The sequence below is a fragment of the Enhydra lutris genome, unplaced genomic scaffold, assembly GCF_002288905.1.
Source record: "Enhydra lutris kenyoni isolate GAN:26980312 unplaced genomic scaffold, ASM228890v2 scaffoldscaffold45, whole genome shotgun sequence".
NCBI lineage: Eukaryota > Metazoa > Chordata > Mammalia > Carnivora > Mustelidae > Enhydra > Enhydra lutris.
This window is the reverse complement of record NW_019154129.1, coordinates 14,104,119-14,123,814: the sequence shown is the minus strand read 5'-3', so window position 1 is coordinate 14,123,814 and position 19,696 is coordinate 14,104,119. Positions and strand designations below refer to the sequence as shown.

Here is a 19,696-nt window from a genome sequence, read left to right as displayed (position 1 = left end):
TTCCCCGGCCCGACGCGCGAAGCTTCTCCCTTTTGCAACGGGCCATCAAACATCATCGTGAGCGACAGCCGCAAACAGCCAGTCAGACTCCGACCTGCAACATAGAGTGATTCTAAAGCTGCCAATCCCGCCCTGCGACGTCGGAGCCGCCGGAAGTCGTAGTTTCTGAGGAGCCGCGCGTGATGCAGCCCGCCGGGCATTGAGAATCCCAGAACTACAAGTCCCGGCGGGCGCAGCGCACGAGCGCCTTCGGCTCGCGCCTCCCGTCCCTTTCCCGGCTGGCGGCCGCGGGAGCACGATGAAGCGGGAGGGTGGCGCTGCCGCTCCCGGGCGGCCGCGGGCGGGTGAGTGTCCGCGCGGCGCGCCCGGCCTGGGGTTCGCGCCTCGGGGCCGCGCGGTAGGAGCGCCGGGGTCCGCGGAGGGATCGGGCCTGGGGGGGGCGGGGCTGACGCGGGCCAGGGTCTGCGCGTCGGTCGCTCCGTTCTCCCCTTCCTCCCTCATTCCCGCTTCCTGCGTCCGGAGAGCGCCGCCGGGACCCGGTTCTCGTGGGCGCTTCCTCTGCGGCGGCTTTGCTCAGCCCCGCCGCTGTTGACACTTCGCGCCGAGCCTTCTCCGCGGAGCTTTGGTGGAGGTTGAGCTGCCTTCCTGCTCTCCACCCACTAGACACGGTCACCTCCCCCACCCCCTTCGTGACCACCCGAAACGCTTCCAGACATTGCCCAACGTCTTCTGGGGGACAGAGTCCTTCCCCCCCAACCCCGCTCGAGACCCGAGGATCCGGAGCGGGGAGCGATGGACAGTACCCACAAGAGCCCGAGGACTTGCGATGGGCGCTTTTAAAGGAGCAGGACGCCGAAGGGGAGTGCTGGGCGCTCCTGAGTGGCTTGGTGAGGGGGAGGTGCCTCCAGCAAGCAGCCTGGCTTGCGAAGTTGCTGGAACAGCACGCCTGACCGAAGGAGCAAGATGTGCAAGGGACTCCGGGATTAGAAAGGGCTTGGTGCGCCAGTGAATGCTGGCAGGGGTGAGAGGGGTGCCAGGCTGGGGTGTGGGTGCAGGGGTTGTACACGGGAGAACCAGCAGCAGGCCGAAGTCTAGTAAAGAGCCCCTGGTTGTGTGTGGAGGAAGAACTGGGGTTCAGTGGGGAAGCCGGAGAGTGAGGAGGCTGGCGGGCATGTAGAGGAGAGTGGGCTGGGAGAGGAGGCTCCCACCGCTCACTGGGTCTGGTTCCCGCTCACTGGGTCTGGTTCCCGTTTTCGTGAACCGCTTGGACATCGAGCTGGGGCTGAGTCTGCAGTTCGGCTGGATCCCACCCTGCCTTGGAAGGAGATGGGTGGAGAGCAGGGCTGGAGATTCCCCTCCCCTTACTTTGCTGCCTCCCTTGCTTAGAGCTCCAGGCTGCCCAGACCAACTGTCTGCCCTTCTCTCCATCCCACAGACCCCTCCCCACACACGCACAGGGCCCCTCTCCTTGGGGCTGCCCACCCCCTGGCCTTTGCCAAGCATGTGGCCTCTCTTCCTCATTCCTTCTGTTTGAGCCTCTCCCTTCCCACACCCCCTCCCTGAAGGCCTGTGTAGCCGACTCTACCTCTCTGTCGTAGATCCCTACTTGAGCTGCTCTGGGCATTCACGTTTCTCCATGGAATCCCCAGTCCCCGTGTCCTGTGGCTCCTGTAGGGTATCGCTGCCCTATTCCCCTGACGTCAGAAACTCCCGCTGAGGGGAATGGGAGTATGGGCGGCCTGGATGAGGGAGGTAATGGGCTGAGAAGGAGGGGAGGTCCTCCTTTGGAGGGTTCCCTATGGAGTAACCCCCACTGCGGCTGTGTGTAACAGTATCTCTGGAAATGGGTGCAACAGGTCAGAGTCTGAAGCATCAACTTAGCTGGGACAAGAACCCCTAGAAAAGTGCCTCTGGTAGGTTGCATGGGGCTTACTGGTACTCCCGAGCCTCTGTCTGTCTCTCCTCCCAGGTCCTGTAGCTCCAGGTCAGACTCACGTTCGGCCGTCCGCACGCACCCCCTCTCCAGCCTGGGGACTGGGCTGCCGTGGGTGTGAACCAGGCCGCAGGACTGGGAGCGCACAACTTGGGAAGTGGGAGAGGTGGGGTGTAAGGGCCCATATTGGCTGGGTGGCCCCCGGCAGCCTGGGTCAGTGGTTTGGCTGCCCCCTCCCTCGAGGCTCGTCTTGGCCTGGGGCTGGCTTCAGTGCACGGTGGCCTCCTCGATTTGGGGCTGGCTTCTGCAGGAGGTGCTACTGTAGAGGGGCCTTCCAAGCCCTCCACTTCCAAGAGATTCCCCCCGGCGTCCTCTGTGCTCTGCTCTCGCCCTTCGGCAGAGGCATTTGCTTGCTTCCTAGAGGAGCATGGAGTCAGGTGGACCAGACCAAGGGGGAAAGGGGCCCTCGGGGTTGATGCTAATGTCACTGGTAGACCTGGTGCTTGACTGTCTCTAGCGGGTATAGTCCTGCTGTCTGGGAGTCTAGTTGGGGGGTGAACCAAGCCCAGGAGCACCCACGCAGGAGTGGGGGTGCCCCACCCAGCAATGAGCAGGCAGGGCACCGGGTGGACAGTGGAGCGGGCTAGTGCGTGTCCAGGCCAGGTTGTGGCCTGCGAGTTTGTATACACGCCACAGCTTCTACGGGGAAGCAGAAAGAGGAAGGCGGGGAGACAGAAACCACACGGGGCGTGGCGAGGAACAGTCAGGGTGGCCTGGAGCCGTAGCCTGGGCCTGAAGCACTGCTGGCCGCTTGGCTCTCGGGCACAGGCCCACGACTGGTCACCACAGGTTTAGACTCGCGGCCGGGGTGAGGGGTGGCGAGAGGAATGCACCTGGTTATGGGGGCCACTTTTATGAGGCCCACACCCTCCCTCCAACTCAGGGTCTGGCTCAACTTTGTCTGCAGGGGCACAGACGGGAAGCATGTCTTGGGCTGCGTGGTGTGAGGGACTAGTGGCCCCCACAGCCAGGTGCTGCGATAGGACCAAAACCACCCTTTCCCAGAATGCTCTCTCCCTGCTCTGGATCTGGGCAGCCCCTTTCTCCAGGAGTCGTACAGAGGGGACTACCCCAGGCAGAGGCCTCTCTGTATGGGAGAGAAAGCACAGAAGAGGAGTCTGGCCCCAGGGAGCGGGGGGGGGGGGAGGCAAAGGGAGTACCCTGGCTGAGTGGGGGGTTAAAGGAGGGATGCTCTCCCTCCCGCAGAGGGGCCCGTGGGTGCTGGAGAGGCCGGACCGGGGTAGGCAAGGTGAGAGGCTGGGTGGAGGGCTGAGGACACAGCAGCTGTCCGGTCTGGCAACCTTGAGGCCACTGTGGATTAGGACAGTGGGTACAGAGGCTAGGATGGCGGGTGAGGGCAGAGGCCCAGGCTGCCTACTGGGAGGGTAGGGAGGCTGGGGAGGCCTCAAACGGGCCTGCTGAGATGCCGAGGGGATCCCTGACATCACACCCTGCCTGTTTGGGATGGGAAAGCCACGCTAAGGGGACATCAGGGAACAGCTGGGGAAGCATATGGGGCTTTGCTATGGCAACCCAGCCTGTTTCTATAGGATTTGGCAGCCCGGCTTGGGCTTGGCCCCAGGGGCCCCGGGCAGGGGCTGACCCAGGGGCTGGGTGGTCCGTGGGTGATACAAGGGGCTGGCCCTGGAGCTCTGGCTGTAGTCCAGCTGGCCACCCACGGTGCCATGCTAGGCAGGGCTGAGGTGTCCTGAGCCCCCAGTGTTCCCCCTGGAGCAGTCACCACCAAATGTGTGGCCTGATGGGGTTTTTGGGGCGCGCCTACCCCCTGGCTGGCTCAGCAGGGCTGTTCAGGAGAGCCCACCACACCCAATGCCTGGGGCCACGGTGGGGGGGGGGCTCAAGGTGGGGCTTGGCCCCAGTGGGACCTGCTTGTGGCCACCCTCCCCCCATTCCCTCACTGACAGCATGCACTGCCCCTTCCATTGGCTGCCAGCTGCACAGACCAAACTGGGGGGCCTGGTTCCCACATTCCCAAGGGTAAGGACTTAGGCGATGCCATTGGCCTCTGTCCAGGGGATGGGCTGGGGAGGGGTTCCCCAGGGAGATGGCCTGTCCTCTGGTGCTCGCTGCCCAGAGAAGCGGGCTGGTGGAGGGACCTTCCCAAGGAGGAGCTGGGGGTGGGGAAGTCCAGGGGCTGGGGCATGATAGGTGCATCTCTAGTTCCTCGTCGAGCAGGGAACGCACCCCAGGGCCCCAGAAGCCCTTTGGACATGGACGTGGGTGGACAAAGATCCCTGGGCCTTGACCGTGGGCTCAAGCAGGGGGCTGCAGGGACGCTGATTCTGCACTGACCCTCAGTGCCCATGGGCACCGCTGTCCCACAAGCCTTACCTGAGGTGGGCAGACCCATCTCCAGCAGGACCTGGGGTCTTCGGATTTTAAGAGATGGAATCCTTGGCTCCCTCCCTTGGGCTCTGCTGAGGCACCTGGAACAGGCAGAGTGGGGACTCCGCTGGGGAGGGGAGGGCAGCTGTGGGGGGCGAACAGCCTATCTCACCCTGCTCCCACCCCAGCTGTGCCTGGCAGGCCGAGCCCACGGCTTTTCCCAGATTGGGCCAGTCCGGTTCTCTAGTTGACAGCACCCTGTCCGCCTGTTGGCGGGGGACTGAGGAGGAGTGGTGAGGAAGCCTATCCCCCAGGGGGCTGGGCACACCCCGAAGCCCTGCTGGGCCCGACCAACGAGGGTGAGGAGCTGTGCCGTTATGTCTCCGGGCTTTGGGCTTACAGAGCTGGAGGATGCCAGGGGGAAGACTCTTGCAAAATGCAGCCCCTGGGGAGCGGGGCCGGAAGCTCAGGCATCTTGCTCAATCCCACGGTTGTAGGATCTGATCCTTGCGGTCAGAGGCACACATTTGCGGGGGGGCCGTGGCCTGCAGCTAGGGTCCCGCCCACCTGGGGTCTCCGGGGCTGGGGCCGCATGCCAACACATGTAAACGGGAAAGCAGCTCCCTCCCTCTCTCCGTCGCTCAGCTTGGCGCCTGGGCCAGGCCTGTAAGCCCTGCCGCCACCGTGTGTCTGGGGCCAGGGCCGCTGCTGGCTGTCAGGGGACTTTCCAGCGGATTTGCATGTGGCCCTGCGTGCCTTTCTGTTTACTTCACTTCGGAGCAAGGGAGCGCCAGACGCCCGCTCTCTCAGACCACAGCGACGGGCATGCAGGCCCCACGGGGGCTGGCGGCCTGGCCACGGTCCCATGGGGGAGTCCCTGCTGGGGTCCCCGGCTGCCTGGACCATGGGTACTCCCAGCTGCTGCCTCTGGGCCTCGGGAGCGTGCAGCAGAGGGGGCAGATGGGCTGTGAAATCCAGGTCAGTGTAGGCCAGCCACCTCCCCGTGAGCACCCCCCTCCTCTCAGCACGCCCCGTGGTGCCGAGGCTGGAGCAAACCTCAGGCTTCCCGAGAGATGAGTCCCAGCGCTCCTCCGAGCTGTCTGGACCTTACCCCAGCCACGGTGGCCCCCGTGATTTCCTGCTTAGCCTGGAGACAGCAGAGCCACTGGAGGTGGGGCGTATGGACAGGCTATATTCCCACCTCTGTCCAAGGGCCTGATACTGCCCACTCCCAGGAACCTTGCTTTCCCCCCCCCCCCGCCCCCAAGAGGACAAGCCACTGGACAGCCTGGTCTGGGACACACAGCCAAGTCCCCTGAGTCCCTCCCAGCAGAGGGCGTGGTGGGCAGGAGGGTGAGGTTTTGGCCAACCTCTTGGGTCCCTCTATCTAGCCAGACCCCCATTGGGCACTGTGAGCACCCGGGGGAGGGGGGAGGTTGGTGCTTTGTGGCCGTGCCAGCTCTGGCTGACCGCTATCCCATGGAGGCCTGAGTCCAGAAGACCGGGAGGTTGGCATTACAGGTGACATCTGAAGGGGCAGGCAGGAGAGAGAGGAGGCAGTGGGGCAGGGCGGGCAGCAACAGATAGCTCCGGAGCACAGTGTGGAGACGCAAGGCTAGAGGGCCAGCCCCTCCCTGTGGACTTGGAGGACCACTGAGTGGCTCTGGCGTGTGTATGTGAGGGAGCTGGGCCGGGGCCCAGCAGAGAAGGTGCTGGAGCCAGCCACAGGCTTTACATATACTGGGTGGGCACAGAGTGTGTCTCTTGCCTGCTCCCACAGGGCGGGAGGCTCAGCATCGAACCGCAGCGTGGGCCCAGCCCGCCACACCCCTCCCGTCCCACAGGAGCGAGACCAGCTGACCTCCTCGGGACCTGCTGAGTCCGGTTCTGACTGCCGAGCTGGGTAGTGGGTGACGAACCTCTGGTGTGGCAAGGGGGGTGCTGCTCGCCAGTCTCCAGGGTAGAGAACACTTGGGTGCCTGGTGTGTGGCCCTCCTCCTGCGGGGGGTGCCTGCCTCGAAGCTGGGGTGGCTACAGCTGACTGGGGGCCACAGCAGGAGACCCTGACACTGGGAGGGGCCCTGGGGAGGTGGGCACTGCCCCCGCGAAGGAGCAGTTCCCCCTAGCCGACCCGCATTCTGGGGGGCTCTAGCAGCTAGTGCTCCGGGGGCCCAGGCAGGCCCCTCTGCAGGTGTATGTGTGTGTTGTCGTGGGGGCAGTTCTCAGAGGCCAGGAGGAGTTCCCCTGTGCCTTCTCCCTGCCATCTCAGCCCAAGTTCTGAGCTGGGGCATCAGAGCGTAGCCCCTGTTTCCAGAGTAGGAGGCCTGCCCAAGCTCAGGAGTCAGGGCTCTCACCTCCTGCTCCTGCCTGAAAATGGCTTGACCTGTGGGATGAGGCTGAGTGCTGGGCCCCAGGAGCGTCACTAACAGGCTCTCGGGGGCGTGGCCGCTGTCCTTCCGCCCAGCAGACTGGGGCTTTCCAGGCCGATCGCACCTACCCTGACAAGAAAGGGGCATGGGGCTTGATCCCACACTGTGTGCCACACCACCAACCAGCCGAGGCCCCCGGACACTTGCCCTCTGACCCAGAGGACCCGACGGAGCGCCTTGAGGGCTCTCCACCTCTGGGGCTGAGCTGGTGGCTTTTCTACGGGGCTAGGCCTTGAAGGAAGGTGAAGCGCCTGCCGCCTGCCTACCCCCAGGGCCTCCCCCCCCCCTCGGGGCTGTGCCCCCCGGGGGGGGGGGGGGGGGGAAGGGACTTTGCCCACACGGCCGGCTTCTGTCCTCCGGTCGGGCCCAGTGGCGGAGAGGCCAGGGAACCCATCGTGGACCAGCCAGAGCAGGGCGTCTGACAGGGGCCGAGGCCACCATCTCTGAAACCCCTCCCTCGTGCCCCCCCCCAACAGGAGACGCGGCCAGAGGACCCTAGACCCCTCTAGAGCATGAGCTCTGGCAAGAAGGCCCGCTACAACCGCTTCTCGGGGGGCCCTGCCGACCTTCCCGCCGCAGACGCCACAGCTTCGGTAAGAGCGGACCTCATGGCTGTGGGCCCCCCAGCTTCCAGAGTTGTCCCCTCCCCACCCGGGGGGCCTGTGGGAGGGCCGGGCGGGCGTATTGGTGATGTGTCCCTGTGTACGCGCCCATGCACGCGGGAACATCGGCAGGAGAGTGTGTCCGTGCACACTCCTGTGTGTGTCCCCGTCCTCTCTGGGGCTCGGTGCCGAGTCTCCTTCATTCTCCCTCCAGACCAGAATGGAAACGACCTTTGGGCCTGCCTTTTCGGCCGTCACCACCATCACAAAAGGTGAGCCTGCGAACCCAGGCCTGTCTGGGCTGTGCAGAACCTGGGTGCCCCAGACCCCTTGCCAGCCAGGGTCCTGCAGGGGTGGCAGTTGGGGGGCCTGGTGCTGGAGAGTGGGCGGGAGTCCGCAGGCCAGCTCTTGGCTCCTCCTCCACACTGCCGTCCCCGCCCCTTCCCCAGGGCCTTCTCTGTTCCCTGTTTGGGGCGGGGGGCGGGGGGGCTGCCCAGACTTCGCCAGCACCCCCCCACCCATCCTTCCCTTGTTCTAGTGAGCCCCAGGTCATCCCCGCCCCAGGCTCCTAGCAGCCCCCCAAAAGGCCAGGGCTGGGGAGCACAGGGGGCATGGGTGGGTGACAAGTACTCACAGGAGTCCTTTCTGCAGCCAGGTCCCACCGCCGGCTCTGTGTTCAAGGTCCTCAGGAGCTAATGTTCCCGAGTCCCTGGGGGTTGGGGGGTGTGTGGCCCCTTCTTGTGGGGCTGGGCAGACTTCAGACAGTGTGTGTCCTTCTGCTCATTCCGTGTGCTACTCCTCGCTCTGTAGCTGGAGTCTCATCTTTCCCGGGCTTCCCTCCAGCGGGGTGGTGCCTGTGCTCACACCAGCTCCTTTGCCATGGGTGACCCAGCCAGATGCTCTGAAAGTGCCTTTTCTTCTTCAGTGTTTTCTTCTGAAAAAAAGAAGTGAATGTCCCCTCTTATCCCACCACCCAAGGCCCTCTCCTGAACGCCTCAGCCCTTTTCAGAAACAGCCCAGCTTCCCAGCCTGGCGTCCCCAGCTCCCAGGCTCTCGCCCCACCATCCAGTCCCCCGTGGAGGAGATGGGTCAGAGCCGGGCGTGAACAATGGCTTCACCTGGCCCCTCATGTTACAGATAGGGAAACACAGCAGCTGCTCAAAGCCTGAATCATGACCCCAGGTCTTTGGGGCTGCTTGTGATGTCTGGGTCTGTCTGGGACCTGAGGCTGGTGCCTGCAGGGCCTGTGAGGAAGGTTCTCGGGCTCCCACGAGGACCCCTCACCAACACCTTCGATGGAGTGCTCTGAGAAGGCCCGAGGCTGGTTCCAGGTTCTGGGCAGGGGAACAGGTGGAAGTTTCGTGGACCCCAACAGTGGGCTGTCTCCCTGTCCCCACCACACACCAGCAAAGGGGCCTCAGACCTCTCCGTCCCTCCGTTTTCCCCCTCATGAGTCTCTCAGAGCCCTTCGCCCCCATCAGGGTTTCCTCGAGGGCCAAAGCTCCCAGCAAGCGGCCACAGGTGTGATCACTCAGGTGCTGGCCTCGCGCCTCCACCGGGCACAGGGTGACCCCGGGATCAGGCTGGGTGTGGGAGCTGGCAGAGGCAGAGAGAAGAGCCCCCCCACCCTCTGTTCAGCCTGCCCAGGGATCTGAGTCTCAGGGGCTGCTCCCTTCTTGGGCCCCTGGGGCTCTAGCTAGGAACTCGGGCCAGCTCACGCTCTTGACCTTGCCCTACATAGCCCCCTGGCTGGGGGCAGTGACTTCCCAGCTGCCCACCAGCCCAGCCCCAGCCTAGTAGCCCTCAGGTCGAGGAGGAGACGGTGGGAGTGTGTGGAGGCAAGGAGACCTCCTGGAGAGGACTAGTTCCATGTTGGGTTCAGCACCCCCCACCCCTGCTGGGCCCATCTGTCCAGGGTCCCACCTCCCAACACAATGGGCTGGGTGTGCTCCCGTGGCCAACACTCATGGCATCCCTGCCCTCTTTTCTGATCGCAGCTGATGGGACCAGCACGTACAAACAGCACCGCCGGACGCCGTCCTCCTCCAGCAGCCTCGCCTACTCCCCGAGGGATGAGGAGGACAGCATGGTAGGTCTGTGCCGTGACCACCTCTCCCCACAGCCTCCCGCTTTGTCATCCTGCTCAACGGCCAAGTCCCAGGAGTAGCTGAAGGGGAAGGCTCAGCTGGGAGGCAGGCCTCGAGCTAAGGTCTGTTGGGTATAGTAGGCTGGGGAGGCTGAGGGCTGGTGTGTCCGGACACCCTAAGGCCTCAGCACCCATGGCTGGACTGCGTGGAACAAGTGGCCAGAGAGGGCGACTAGGCCAGGTTGTGCAGGGCCCACAGGCTGGAGCCGTGGGAGCCACGGAAAGTTGTCACGAGATCAGGTTTTTGTGTTTAAAGCTGCCTCTACTGTTGAGTAGAGAGTGAGCGGGTGGGCTGCTGGGTGGAGGTGGGAGGCCCAAGCAGGTGACTGGAGAGTGGGCGGCCCGAGTGGGGCATGGGAAGCCTATGGGAGAGCCAGGGTGAGGAGGGGAGTCGGGGCAGCATTGGGCTCACTGTTAGTGCCCAGACCATGTGGCAAGGGTCACCATGGCTGTTCTCTGCCTGTTGGGGCCCTGGGCCCACTGGGGGAGGGGAGGACCTGCCCTGGGCCAGGGCTGGTTCAGGCCCTCCTGCCACTCACTTGTCCCTGGCCTTGCTTTCTCCTTTCCCTCGGTGGGACCTCACCGGTGTCTGCCCGACGGACTCCAGCTGGTTCTCCTTCCCTCCCAGCCCCCAGACCCCAAGTCTTCACATGCTGGGCTGTCAGGCCTTATTTCCAATTTAACATGAGCAAAAACAGAGTTTTTAGTTATTTGAACGTGCTGCGTGCTAGGCAGTGCACAAGGCCTTCTCGAAGCACGAAGCAGATACATCTCCCTCTGGTTCTGCCTGCCTCAGTGTGCGTGACATCCGACTTACCTGTGGCTGGCGGGGAGGGCGTTTTCCCATCCTCCCAGAGAGGTTTGGACCGGGGCAGCCGGCCCGTGGCTGGGTGTGGAGGCAGGAGGTCTGTGGTTCGTGAAGGAGGCTTCTGAGTGGGAGAAGAGGACGGTGGGGAGCGGCTGCTCTTACAGGATCTCTCCTGGGGGTTCTAGGCCAAGAAGGGGGAGGGAACAGTCACCCCTACCCGGTGCTCCCCCAGATCCTCCCCCTCAGTGGCTCAGGCAGAGACAGGCCCCCATGGCCCTGCTTCCTGCTTCAACATCTCGGCCAGGGTTTGGGGGGCAGGGGGGTGTCCCTGCCTTCCCTGGGAGCCTCATCAGCCTGGCCTAGTGCACCTGGCTAGGGAAGCCAGCTAGGCAGCCAAGCCCCAGGGGACCCAGAGCCCTGAAGCCTCCTCCAGCCATCCCTTTCTGTAGCCATCCAGGCGGTGAGGCCAGCCCTGGCCCGGCTGATGGAGGCGCCCCGTGTGCAGCCCACACTCCCTCACGGGAAGCAGGAAGCAGGCCAGGCGAGCGTGTCCTCCTGGAATTGAATAGCAGGAAGTCTCTCCATTTACACAAAGAAAGTTGGCAGACGTGCGCGGGTGGCCCAGCAACCGGGCCGGGACCGCCGGGCAGGCCCGGGGCCTGGGCACTACACGGGCTTCCCGGGCACACGCAGTGGCCCTGCGGGGCCAAGGGAGCGCCTGCCAGGACCGGGGGGCTCTGCCCTGCCCGCGGGCTGACGGGCTGCCTGCCCCTGTGCCCCGCAGCCCCCCATCAGCACGCCGCGCCGCTCTGACTCGGCCATCTCCGTCCGCTCTCTGCACTCCGAGTCCAGCATGTCCCTGCGCTCCACGTTCTCGCTGCCCGAGGAGGAGGAGGAACCGGTAGGTGTGTCCACCACAGCAGGGTGGCCCCTCGTGACGCGGTGGGTGGCGGTGGCAGCGGCACCGTCCCCCCGGGCCCTGGTGGGAGGGGGTGATCTGGCCTAGCCTCCAGGCCCATTCTTCCCACTTCCCAGCCCTGGGGCTACCCAAGACCGGCTCTGGGGAGTGAGGGTGGAGCCCGCGTGGGGTCCCCTCTCAGTTCCCATCGCAGGTGGACAGGACGTGCTGATAACCCAGGGCCGGGGCCCTCGAGCTCAGGCCCAGCCCCAGGCCTCAGCAGGCCCTTGTTGGGCCCCCCTGTTCCTTCCCACGCCTGCGTTTGCTCACCCTGCCCGGCCCGGTTCTAGGAGCCGCTGGTATTTGCTGAGCAGCCCTCGGTGAAGCTCTGCTGTCAGCTTTGCTGTGGTGTGTTCAAGGACCCCGTGATCACCACGTGCGGGGTAAGGCTGCCCTGGCCCGCCCGGCCCGGTCCTTCCTGACCTGTCACCATCACGAGGCTCAGGCAGGATGCCGGCCCCTCTGCTGTGCAGCCTTGGCCTCCGTTCCAGGCCTGGTGTGGCCGCCCAGCAGGTTCCCCTGCAGGCGACACAGACCAGGGGGTGGGGGCGACTCTGTGGTTATGGCCCAAGCCCACCCGTTGTCTCCACAGCACACGTTCTGTCGTCGATGCGCTCTGAAGTCAGGTAAGGCCCTTCCAGACCTGGGCCCCACCACCTCATTACCCAGCTTGGGAGGGGCGGGTCCCTCCAGGGAGGTCCCAGCTCACACCCAGCACCGATGGGGCCTCTGGTACATGCTGGCTTCTTCCGAGTCCAGCCCCCAGCAGCAGCCCTGGATGCATGTGGGCCGGGCTCCACACATGGGCGGGCAGAGCAGCGAGATCCACAGCTCAGGGGCCCCGGGCTCAGTGGCTGCTGTCTCTGGCAAGAGCCGTCCACCTCACCGTCCCAAGCCTTGGCACCCCGGGTCCGGGCTGGCTCCCTCTGCCCTGTCCCAGACTCCTGAGTCAGCCGAGAGGCAGTGTCACCTCCTGCTCGCCCAGTGGTCATGCTTAGTGGCCCAGCTGTGCACTCCTCCTGTTCCAGGCACCTCAGTGGGGCAGGTAGACCGGGAGTTGGGGGAGGGGGGTCTCCCCGGACAGAGGTCAGTCCACCTAGCATTATTCCAGGCATGCCACATCAGGACTCAGTTTCCCACCAGCTGCTCACCGGGGGAGATGTCTCCCCAGCACAGACTGGCCCAGCAGAGGGCCAGCAGAGCTGCCAGGGACAGGGGAGGGAGGGGCCGGGGGCGGGGGGTGGGGTCAGCGTGTCTTCCCCTGCAGAGAAGTGCCCCGTGGACCACGCCAAGCTCACGGTGGTGGTGAACAACATCGCGGTCGCTGAACAGATCGGGGAGCTCTTCATCCACTGCAGGCACGGCTGCCGGGTGGCAGGGAGTGGGAAGCCCCCCGTCTTTGAGGTGGACCCCCGAGGGTGCCCCTTCACAATCAAGCTCAGCGCTCGCAAGTAAGTGATCCCCTCAGCCCTCATCCCCACCGCCCAGGGGCGCAGAGCATGGGCCACTGGGCATTAAACCCCCCAAGCCCACCCCCGTACCCTGCCCCACCAGGGACCACGAGGGCAGCTGCGACTACCGGCCTGTGCGATGCCCGAACAACCCCAGCTGCCCGCCCCTCCTCAAGATGAACCTGGAGGCCCACCTGAAGGAGTGTGAGCACATCAAGTGTCCCCACTCCAAGTACGGGTGAGTGGGCGGGGCGGGCTGTGGGGGGGGCTGCCCGGGGCTGGGGGCTGGGAGGCAGGACGGTGGGGGGTGGGGGTGGGGGGCTGGGCTGGCATTCACAGTCCCTCCTTCAGCAAACCTTTGTTGAGATCCGCTTGTGTGCTGAGCGCTGGGGAGACAGCCAGGGTCCCAGGGAGACGGACCCTAGAGGGAGCCACACCACCATCCCTGTAATTACAAACTGAGGTACAGGTGCGGTGAAGGAGGGCCCTGAGCACCCCCGGAGCACAGAGGGCTCGCAGTGGTCGGGAAGCCTGGGGCAGGGGCAGGGATGGCCCTGAGGACTCACACATGTGTGCGTGGAAGCCCAGGAGCTGCGTGGGGGCCAACACGGGTGGAGAGGAGAGCCGAGTGTGGCGGGGCCAGAGAAGAGGCAGGTCTGGGAGGCTGGCAGAGGCTGTGGGCGAGCCCTTGAAGAGCTCTGATTAGTAGCAAAGTGACATTTCCTTGCAAAGCGGCCTGCGAGGTGCTGAGCGGTTGCGGGACTCATGGGCAGGCAGCCAGCGTGGGGAGGACTGTGGCGGAGAAGTGGGACTCGACAGACATTCTGGGGTATGGGGAGCCGGGGAGGGCCCCACCAGGCAGGCCGGTGAGTGGGTGGGCAGGGCAGCCATCCTGTCCCTCCAGGTGCACCTTCATCGGGAACCAGGACACCTATGAGACGCACCTGGAGACTTGCCGCTTCGAGGGCCTGAAGGAGTTCCTGCAGCAGACAGACGACCGCTTCCACGAGATGCACGTGGCGCTGGCCCAGAAAGACCAGGAGATCGCCTTCCTGCGCTCCATGCTGGGCAAGCTCTCTGAGAAGATTGACCAGCTGGAGAAGAGCCTGGAGCTCAAGTTCGGTGAGGCCAGGTCCCAGAGAGGGCGGGGTTGCAGCCCCTCCTCCTGCTCCCTGACACCGTCTTTCTGGCCACTCAGATGTCCTAGATGAAAATCAGAGCAAGCTCAGCGAAGACCTCATGGAATTCCGGAGGGACGCGTCCATGCTGAACGTGAGCACGGACGATGGCCACGTGTGGGGGCGGGGTTCCCGCAGGGGCAGGGCCAAGTGCATGGGGCGGGTCAGCAGGGCCACAGGACCGCCCCTCGGCTTGGGCCCTGACAGGAGTTAGGTGTCTTTGCTGGGAAAGGCTGCTGCTGCACCGCCTGTGCCCCGGCCCTGGGCCCGGCCTGGGGGCAGGCGGCCCACCGAGCCACAGCCAGCATGCCCTTCGCTCTTGGCCTTGGCAGGATGAGCTGTCCCACATCAACGCGCGGCTGAACATGGGTATCCTAGGATGTGAGTACAGGCCTGGGGCTGCTCCCTCCGCTGCCCCTGAGCGCCGCCAGGCCCTCACTGGCTCCTCGCGTCTCCGCAGCCTATGACCCGCAGCAGATCTTCAAGTGCAAAGGAACCTTCGTGGGCCACCAGGGCCCAGTCTGGTGTCTCTGTGTCTACTCCATGGGGGACCTGCTGTTCAGCGGCTCCTCTGACAAGACCATCAAGGTGAGTGGGGTCTTGCCTCGAGGGTAGGCATGCGTGCAAACCCCTGCCAGCTCTGGCCTGCCTGTGGGCAGGGCTTTCCCTAAGCACGCCTACCATCCCCATTCCCACCGTGCTGCCCCCTGGCATGGGGCTGACCCCGCTGGGACCCACCCGCATGCTGGTCTCTGCAGGTGTGGGACACATGTACCACCTACAAGTGTCAGAAGACCCTCGAGGGCCACGACGGCATCGTGCTGGCCCTGTGCATCCAAGGGTGAGTGTGGCCACGGTGCTCAGTTAGAGCCAGGGACGGGAGACCCCATGCTGCTACCGCCTGGGCCAGGAGCCGAGCCTGTGTGGTCACGTGTGTCCTCATGGGGCTGTGTCTACCCCTCCTGTGGGGCACCCTCACCTTCGAGCAAGGCTGGTGGCGCATGGGCCCTCCCACTCTCTAGAAGTACGTTTAGGAGGTGTAGCCCCAGCCCTGGGGTGCCTCGGGCAGCAGAGGACAGAGCAGGGGCAGGAGCTCAGCAACCACTCACTGGCCTGTAGCCAGAGCCTTGGGCGCAGCTCAGGAATAGGACCACCGCTACCCCCTCACCCCCAGAATAGCCCCTTCTAGACCTTCCCTCCTGTCTCCTGTCATGAGGCTCTATGTTATGGACATGAGCATGAGAGATGAAGAGACAGAACGGCGCTCCCAGAATGCAGGGGCTTGCCGGCCAACAGTGCTAACAGGGGTCATTACCTCCCAGCTCACTGTCGGACACTTGCCAGGCAGGCGGTAGGGGGCCAGGCTTCTACTCCCAAGGTTCCCTCGCTGAGACAGGAAATCCGAGGGAGCGGGAGCAGCCCTGGCGCTGCCCTGACCCCGCGGCTCCGCTCCCACAGGTGCAAGCTGTACAGCGGCTCTGCGGACTGTACCATCATCGTGAGTGGGGCTGCGGCCGGCGGGTGCGCTCTGGGGAGCCAGGCCTGCCGCCTCGCTGGGTCCTAAGGCTTTCTGTCCTCCTTGCCAGGTGTGGGACATCCAGAACCTGCAGAAGGTGAACACCATCCGGGCCCACGACAACCCGGTGTGCACGCTGGTCTCCTCACACAACATGCTCTTCAGCGGCTCCCTGAAGGCCATCAAGGTCGGGCAGGGCACCGTGTGTCTGCGCGTGGGGCATCGGGGGGCTGCCTACCCCCCTGCCCATGCTCATGGCCGCCCCTGCAGGTCTGGGACATCGTGGGCACTGAACTGAAGCTAAAGAAGGAGCTCACAGGGCTCAACCACTGGGTCCGGGCCCTGGTGGCCGCCCAGAGCTACCTGTACAGCGGCTCCTACCAGACAATCAAGGTGGGCCCGTGTGCCCTTTCCGGTGCCGGGACCACCCAGACCTGCCCCCGGGGGCCTCCTCCTCCGCTGTCTCCTCGCTGCTGGGGCAGGGAGACCCTCATACCCTTCCCAGGGGACGGGTGGGCTGCTCCCAGTGTCCAAAGCCTTGGAGAACCTGGGACTGAGGTGCCTGGCCTAGGACCAAGTGGCCTGAGCTTGTCCGCAGATCTGGGACATCCGGACCCTCGACTGCATCCATGTCCTGCAGACCTCTGGCGGCAGCGTCTACTCTATTGCAGTGACGAATCACCACATCGTCTGTGGCACCTACGAGAACCTCATCCATGTAAGGCGGACGCCCCGGCCTGGGCCTCCCCCGGGCCCGTCCCCCCAGGTCTGTGGCCCTGACCTGCACCACTCCCGCAGGTGTGGGATATCGAGTCCAAGGAGCAGGTGCGGACCCTGACAGGCCACGTGGGCACTGTGTATGCTCTGGCGGTCATCTCCACACCAGACCAGACCAAAGTCTTCAGCGCGTCCTATGACCGCTCGCTCAGGGTGCGTGCTGGCCTGGCGGGGAGCGGCTGCGGGCGGGCAGCTGGGCCCAGCTGGGCGCTCACACTCCACACGTCCCCAGGTCTGGAGTATGGACAACATGATCTGCACGCAGACCCTGCTGCGTCACCAAGGCAGCGTGACTGCACTGGCCGTGTCGCGGGGCCGGCTCTTCTCGGGCGCTGTGGATAGCACTGTGAAGGTCAGGGCCTGGGCTCAGGCCTTCCCGGGGCGCTGTGCGCTGGGGGCAGGGGGGGGGGGGCAGAGGAGCAGAAGCCCCAGGCAGCTGACACTGGGAGGGCAGGTGTGTGTGGCGGGTGGTAGGGTCACAGCAGCGTGGCCAAAGGATCACCTGAACCAGAGCCCTTCCTCTGCAGGTCTGGACGTGCTGACAGAATGCAGGGCCATCTTGGCTTCCTCCTCAATCTCCCAGGCCGGTCCCCACCAGGCTGACCACGGGAGGGGTCTCGGGGAAGGGGGTGTGTCTGCCTGCCCTGCGGGGACAGGCGGGCAGGTTCACCCTGCTAGACAGTGCCCTTCCTGCCCTGTGCCCAGCGAGCCTCCCTCCGCTTGGCCTTGTGATCATCGCAGCCAGGACAGTGCCCAGCCGCTCTCTCTGAGTGCCAGCTGCGATGCTCGCCCGGCCCACACCCCATCCCCACCCCAGGTGGACCGTGGGCCTTTTTACTCACCTTTTCTACTGTTTTTAGACTGTATATAGATTTGATTACTTCCTGATTGAAATAAAAGCTGCACAGACTGTGGCTGTGAGTGGGGACAGTCTGTGGGGTGACAGAGAGGCCACCCGAGAAGGCTGGTGCGCCCAGACACCAGCAGCTGGTGGGAGGGAGGCTGGGGAGGGGTCCCAAAAGGGCTCCTCTTGTCAGCCCTGGGGTGTGGCCCTCTTGGTGACTCCTCACTGCCAGGAACAAGCTAGACCCCCGTTCTCCCCAACACACGTCCCCAAGAAGTGAGCCAGGCAGCTCTGTTTTCTGCTGTTTATTGACAGCTGACAGTAGCTCCCTGCTAGGAACCCCCTCCCCGCTTGCTGGAGCCCCAGCCTGGGCTGCCCACTGAAGAGAGGCCGGGCGCACCCACCTGGGGAATTACCAGGGCATGACAGTTGGAAGGGGCCCCACACGCCCAGATGCCACCTTGGTTGATCCCCTCTGCCCGCCCACGCCACAACCGCTGGTTTTCGGCTTTTTTTGTTTTTGTTTTTTGTTTTTTTTTTAAGAAACGTCAAAGTGGTGCCCAACACACGTGGATCAGCAAACACAATAGAGGAGGCCAGTCAGTACTTTTTTGGAAAGAGGGGAGAGAGAAAAGAGAGGGCAAGAACGACCACATGACATAGCCTGGGACCATGAGCAGAAGCGTCGGAGCGACTTTGGATGGGGGGGCCCTGGGGAGGGAGGGTCAGGCACACCGTCACACGCGCCACACGCACTCTGGCATGCACGCCCTGTGCCCACCGCTCTCACCTGCCTGGCGTGCCCACGTTGCACGCACAGCTCCCCCAAAGCCCAGGCGCACCTCCCACCAGCACCCTGGGAGGGCAGGGAGCCCTCCCCACCAGCTCCTCGGTGTGGAGGACACAGCCCAGCAGCAAGCAAGGCACATCCTTCAAGTTCTTCAGACGCAGAGAAGTTAGGAGACAGGGAGGGTGGGGAGGCCCTAGCGGAGCATGGACCCTGCCAGACCCCAGCCTCCTGTTTTGTGCTACTGGGCCAGGGGTCCTGGACAGAGGGAGGGAAGGATAGACAGACAGATGACCAGGGCCTCTAACAGCTTTTGTCTTGAGCTAGACTTCAGTGTCCTTACAGTTGGTAAATGGTTTTCTATAGAATCAATAATATTTTTCTTTCTTTAAATATATATTTGTTAAAGTTATACCTTTTAGTTTCTCTGGGGAAATCTGCCTCAGCTCATTCCCAATAAATTAATACTCTCGATAGCTTATATTCTGGGGGGGATACAGGGTGCAGGGGCGCAACCCCAGCCCCAGCCCCTTGTGCTGCGCTGGAGCGGCTGGCAGAGGTCCCCACTGGGCAGTTCTGTGCTGGGCATAGGCCTGTGCTCTGCCACAGATCGGGGAGGGGCCAGAGCGGCTGCCTGCTTCCCGCTGCCTGCCGGGGCAGGCCCAGCAGGGGCTCAGGGCAGGGGGCCGGGCCGCCCCTCCTCCACCCCCAGCAGGAGAAGCCTGGCCTGGGCGGGCGGGTAGCCCAGCAGTTATTGCACGGGGAGCAGCAGACAGGAGCGGGCACCCGCCGGGCAGCAGCGTTCACCCAGAGCCCTTGGGTCCCCTGGCCAGGCCCGGCCCGGCCCAGGCGCAGGCGCAGGCGTTGTGCTTGTGCCGGGACGGGCAGCATGGGCCCGACCCCGCCCGCCTGGTCCCCGTCGGCTGGCCGCCCTGCCCGCTCGCGCTGCGCCCAGAGGTGCCCACCCTGAGGTAAAGGTCAGTGTGCGGGCCGGGACCCGGGCGGCGCGGGCGGTCCCGACGTGAGCGGCCGCGTCACTCCAGCATGGCGTCCAGCTGGTCGGCCAGGTCGTCGAACATGCTGCCGATGTCGTCCAGTATGCTGCCGGTGCTCTTCTCCTCCGCCGACGAGGGGCTGGGGGCGGGCGAGGCGTCAGCGGGCGGCGCGGGCGCTGAACACCCCGCCGGGGCCCCGCCCGCGGCCCCTCGGCCCGGCCCCCGCTACCCCCTGGTCCCCCGGCACGGCTCCACTCCGCCCCGCACGGCTCGATCCCAGCCCTCTCCCCGCCGCCGCCGCCGCCCCGAGACGCTCCCCAGACGACTCGACCCCGACCCCGCCTCACACAGGGGGAGCCCCACCCGGCCGTCCCGGGCCCTGCCTCGCACGACGCGACCCCGCCCCGCTGCCCCGGGCCCCGCCCCTCACGGCTCGACGCCCTCCAGCCCCACAAGGCAGAACCGCGTCCCGCTGCCCCGCTCCACAGGCCGCGACTCCGCCCCTCACGACTCGTCCCCGCCCCCGCCACCCCAGGCCCCGCCCCGCGCGCCCTGCCCCGATGCCCCCGCCGCCCGGCCCTCGACTCCAGCCCGTGCGCCGCAGCCTCGGAGCGCGCGCGGGTGAGGGTGGCGCGCAGATCCCGCACCCCGCCGGACCGCCCCCCTCGACCCCGCACCTACCGTGCGCCCTGCGCGTCCTCCTGCCGGATCTTCTCTTCTACGGCTTGCAGCGCCGCCGCCAGGCACGCGCTCGTCTCCTCCAGCTTCTGGCGGGCGCTGTCTCCCGGCGAGGCGCCGTCGGGCGCGGCGGGGGCCCCGGCGGCGGCGGCGGCGGCGGCAGCGGCGGCGGCGCGCGGAGGCTTGGC

The 19,696-nt window shown here is 65.2% G+C and overlaps 2 protein-coding genes across 5 annotated transcripts in view; one reads left to right on the top strand and one right to left on the bottom strand.

The window, feature by feature from the left end:
• Positions 1 to 288: 288 nt before the first annotated feature.
• LOC111156018 (TNF receptor associated factor 7) lies at positions 289 to 17,118 on the top strand. Of its 4 annotated transcripts, none has more exons than XM_022516562.1 (21): positions 289 to 344; positions 7,245 to 7,361; positions 7,585 to 7,642; positions 9,368 to 9,459; positions 11,109 to 11,225; positions 11,573 to 11,665; positions 11,875 to 11,908; positions 12,550 to 12,733; positions 12,837 to 12,971; positions 13,638 to 13,855; positions 13,932 to 14,005; positions 14,244 to 14,292; positions 14,372 to 14,499; positions 14,670 to 14,752; positions 15,370 to 15,409; positions 15,498 to 15,614; positions 15,698 to 15,820; positions 16,026 to 16,145; positions 16,226 to 16,357; positions 16,437 to 16,556; positions 16,732 to 17,118. In XM_022516562.1, exons 2-21 carry the CDS (start codon positions 7,281 to 7,283, stop codon positions 16,744 to 16,746), a joined length of 2,013 nt encoding a protein of 670 aa, XP_022372270.1. In that variant the 5' UTR covers positions 289 to 344; positions 7,245 to 7,280; the 3' UTR covers positions 16,747 to 17,118. The 4 variants fall into 4 exon arrangements, with proteins under 4 accessions (XP_022372270.1, XP_022372271.1, XP_022372272.1 ...); XM_022516563.1 differs by lacking the exon at positions 289 to 344 and adding an exon at positions 4,939 to 5,317; XM_022516564.1 differs by lacking the exon at positions 289 to 344 and adding an exon at positions 6,950 to 7,010 and having other exon boundaries at positions 12,837 to 12,965.
• A 77-nt stretch (positions 17,119 to 17,195) lies between these two features.
• LOC111156224 (CASK interacting protein 1) overlaps positions 17,196 to 19,696 on the bottom strand; it is a 17,726-nt gene continuing 15,225 nt past the window's right edge. Inside the window, 2 exon segments of the mRNA XM_022516967.1 lie at positions 17,196 to 18,969; positions 19,512 to 19,696. The exon segment at positions 19,512 to 19,696 is cut by the window's right edge and continues 1 nt beyond it. Of these exon segments, the coding sequence (XP_022372675.1) occupies positions 18,870 to 18,969; positions 19,512 to 19,696 (285 nt within the window). The 3' untranslated portion in view covers positions 17,196 to 18,869.

Excerpts from the sequence above, each read along its gene's own strand:
- LOC111156018 (XM_022516562.1), top strand. The coding sequence starts at position 7,281 with ATGAGCTCTGGCAAGAAGGCCCGCTACAACCGCTTCTCGGGGGGCCCT. Across the intron at positions 13,856-13,931 it reads GAGCCTGGAGCTCAAGTTCG|ATGTCCTAGATGAAAATCAG; the intron begins GTGAGGCCAGGT and ends CTGGCCACTCAG. Across the intron at positions 14,006-14,243 it reads GGGACGCGTCCATGCTGAAC|GATGAGCTGTCCCACATCAA; the intron begins GTGAGCACGGAC and ends TGGCCTTGGCAG.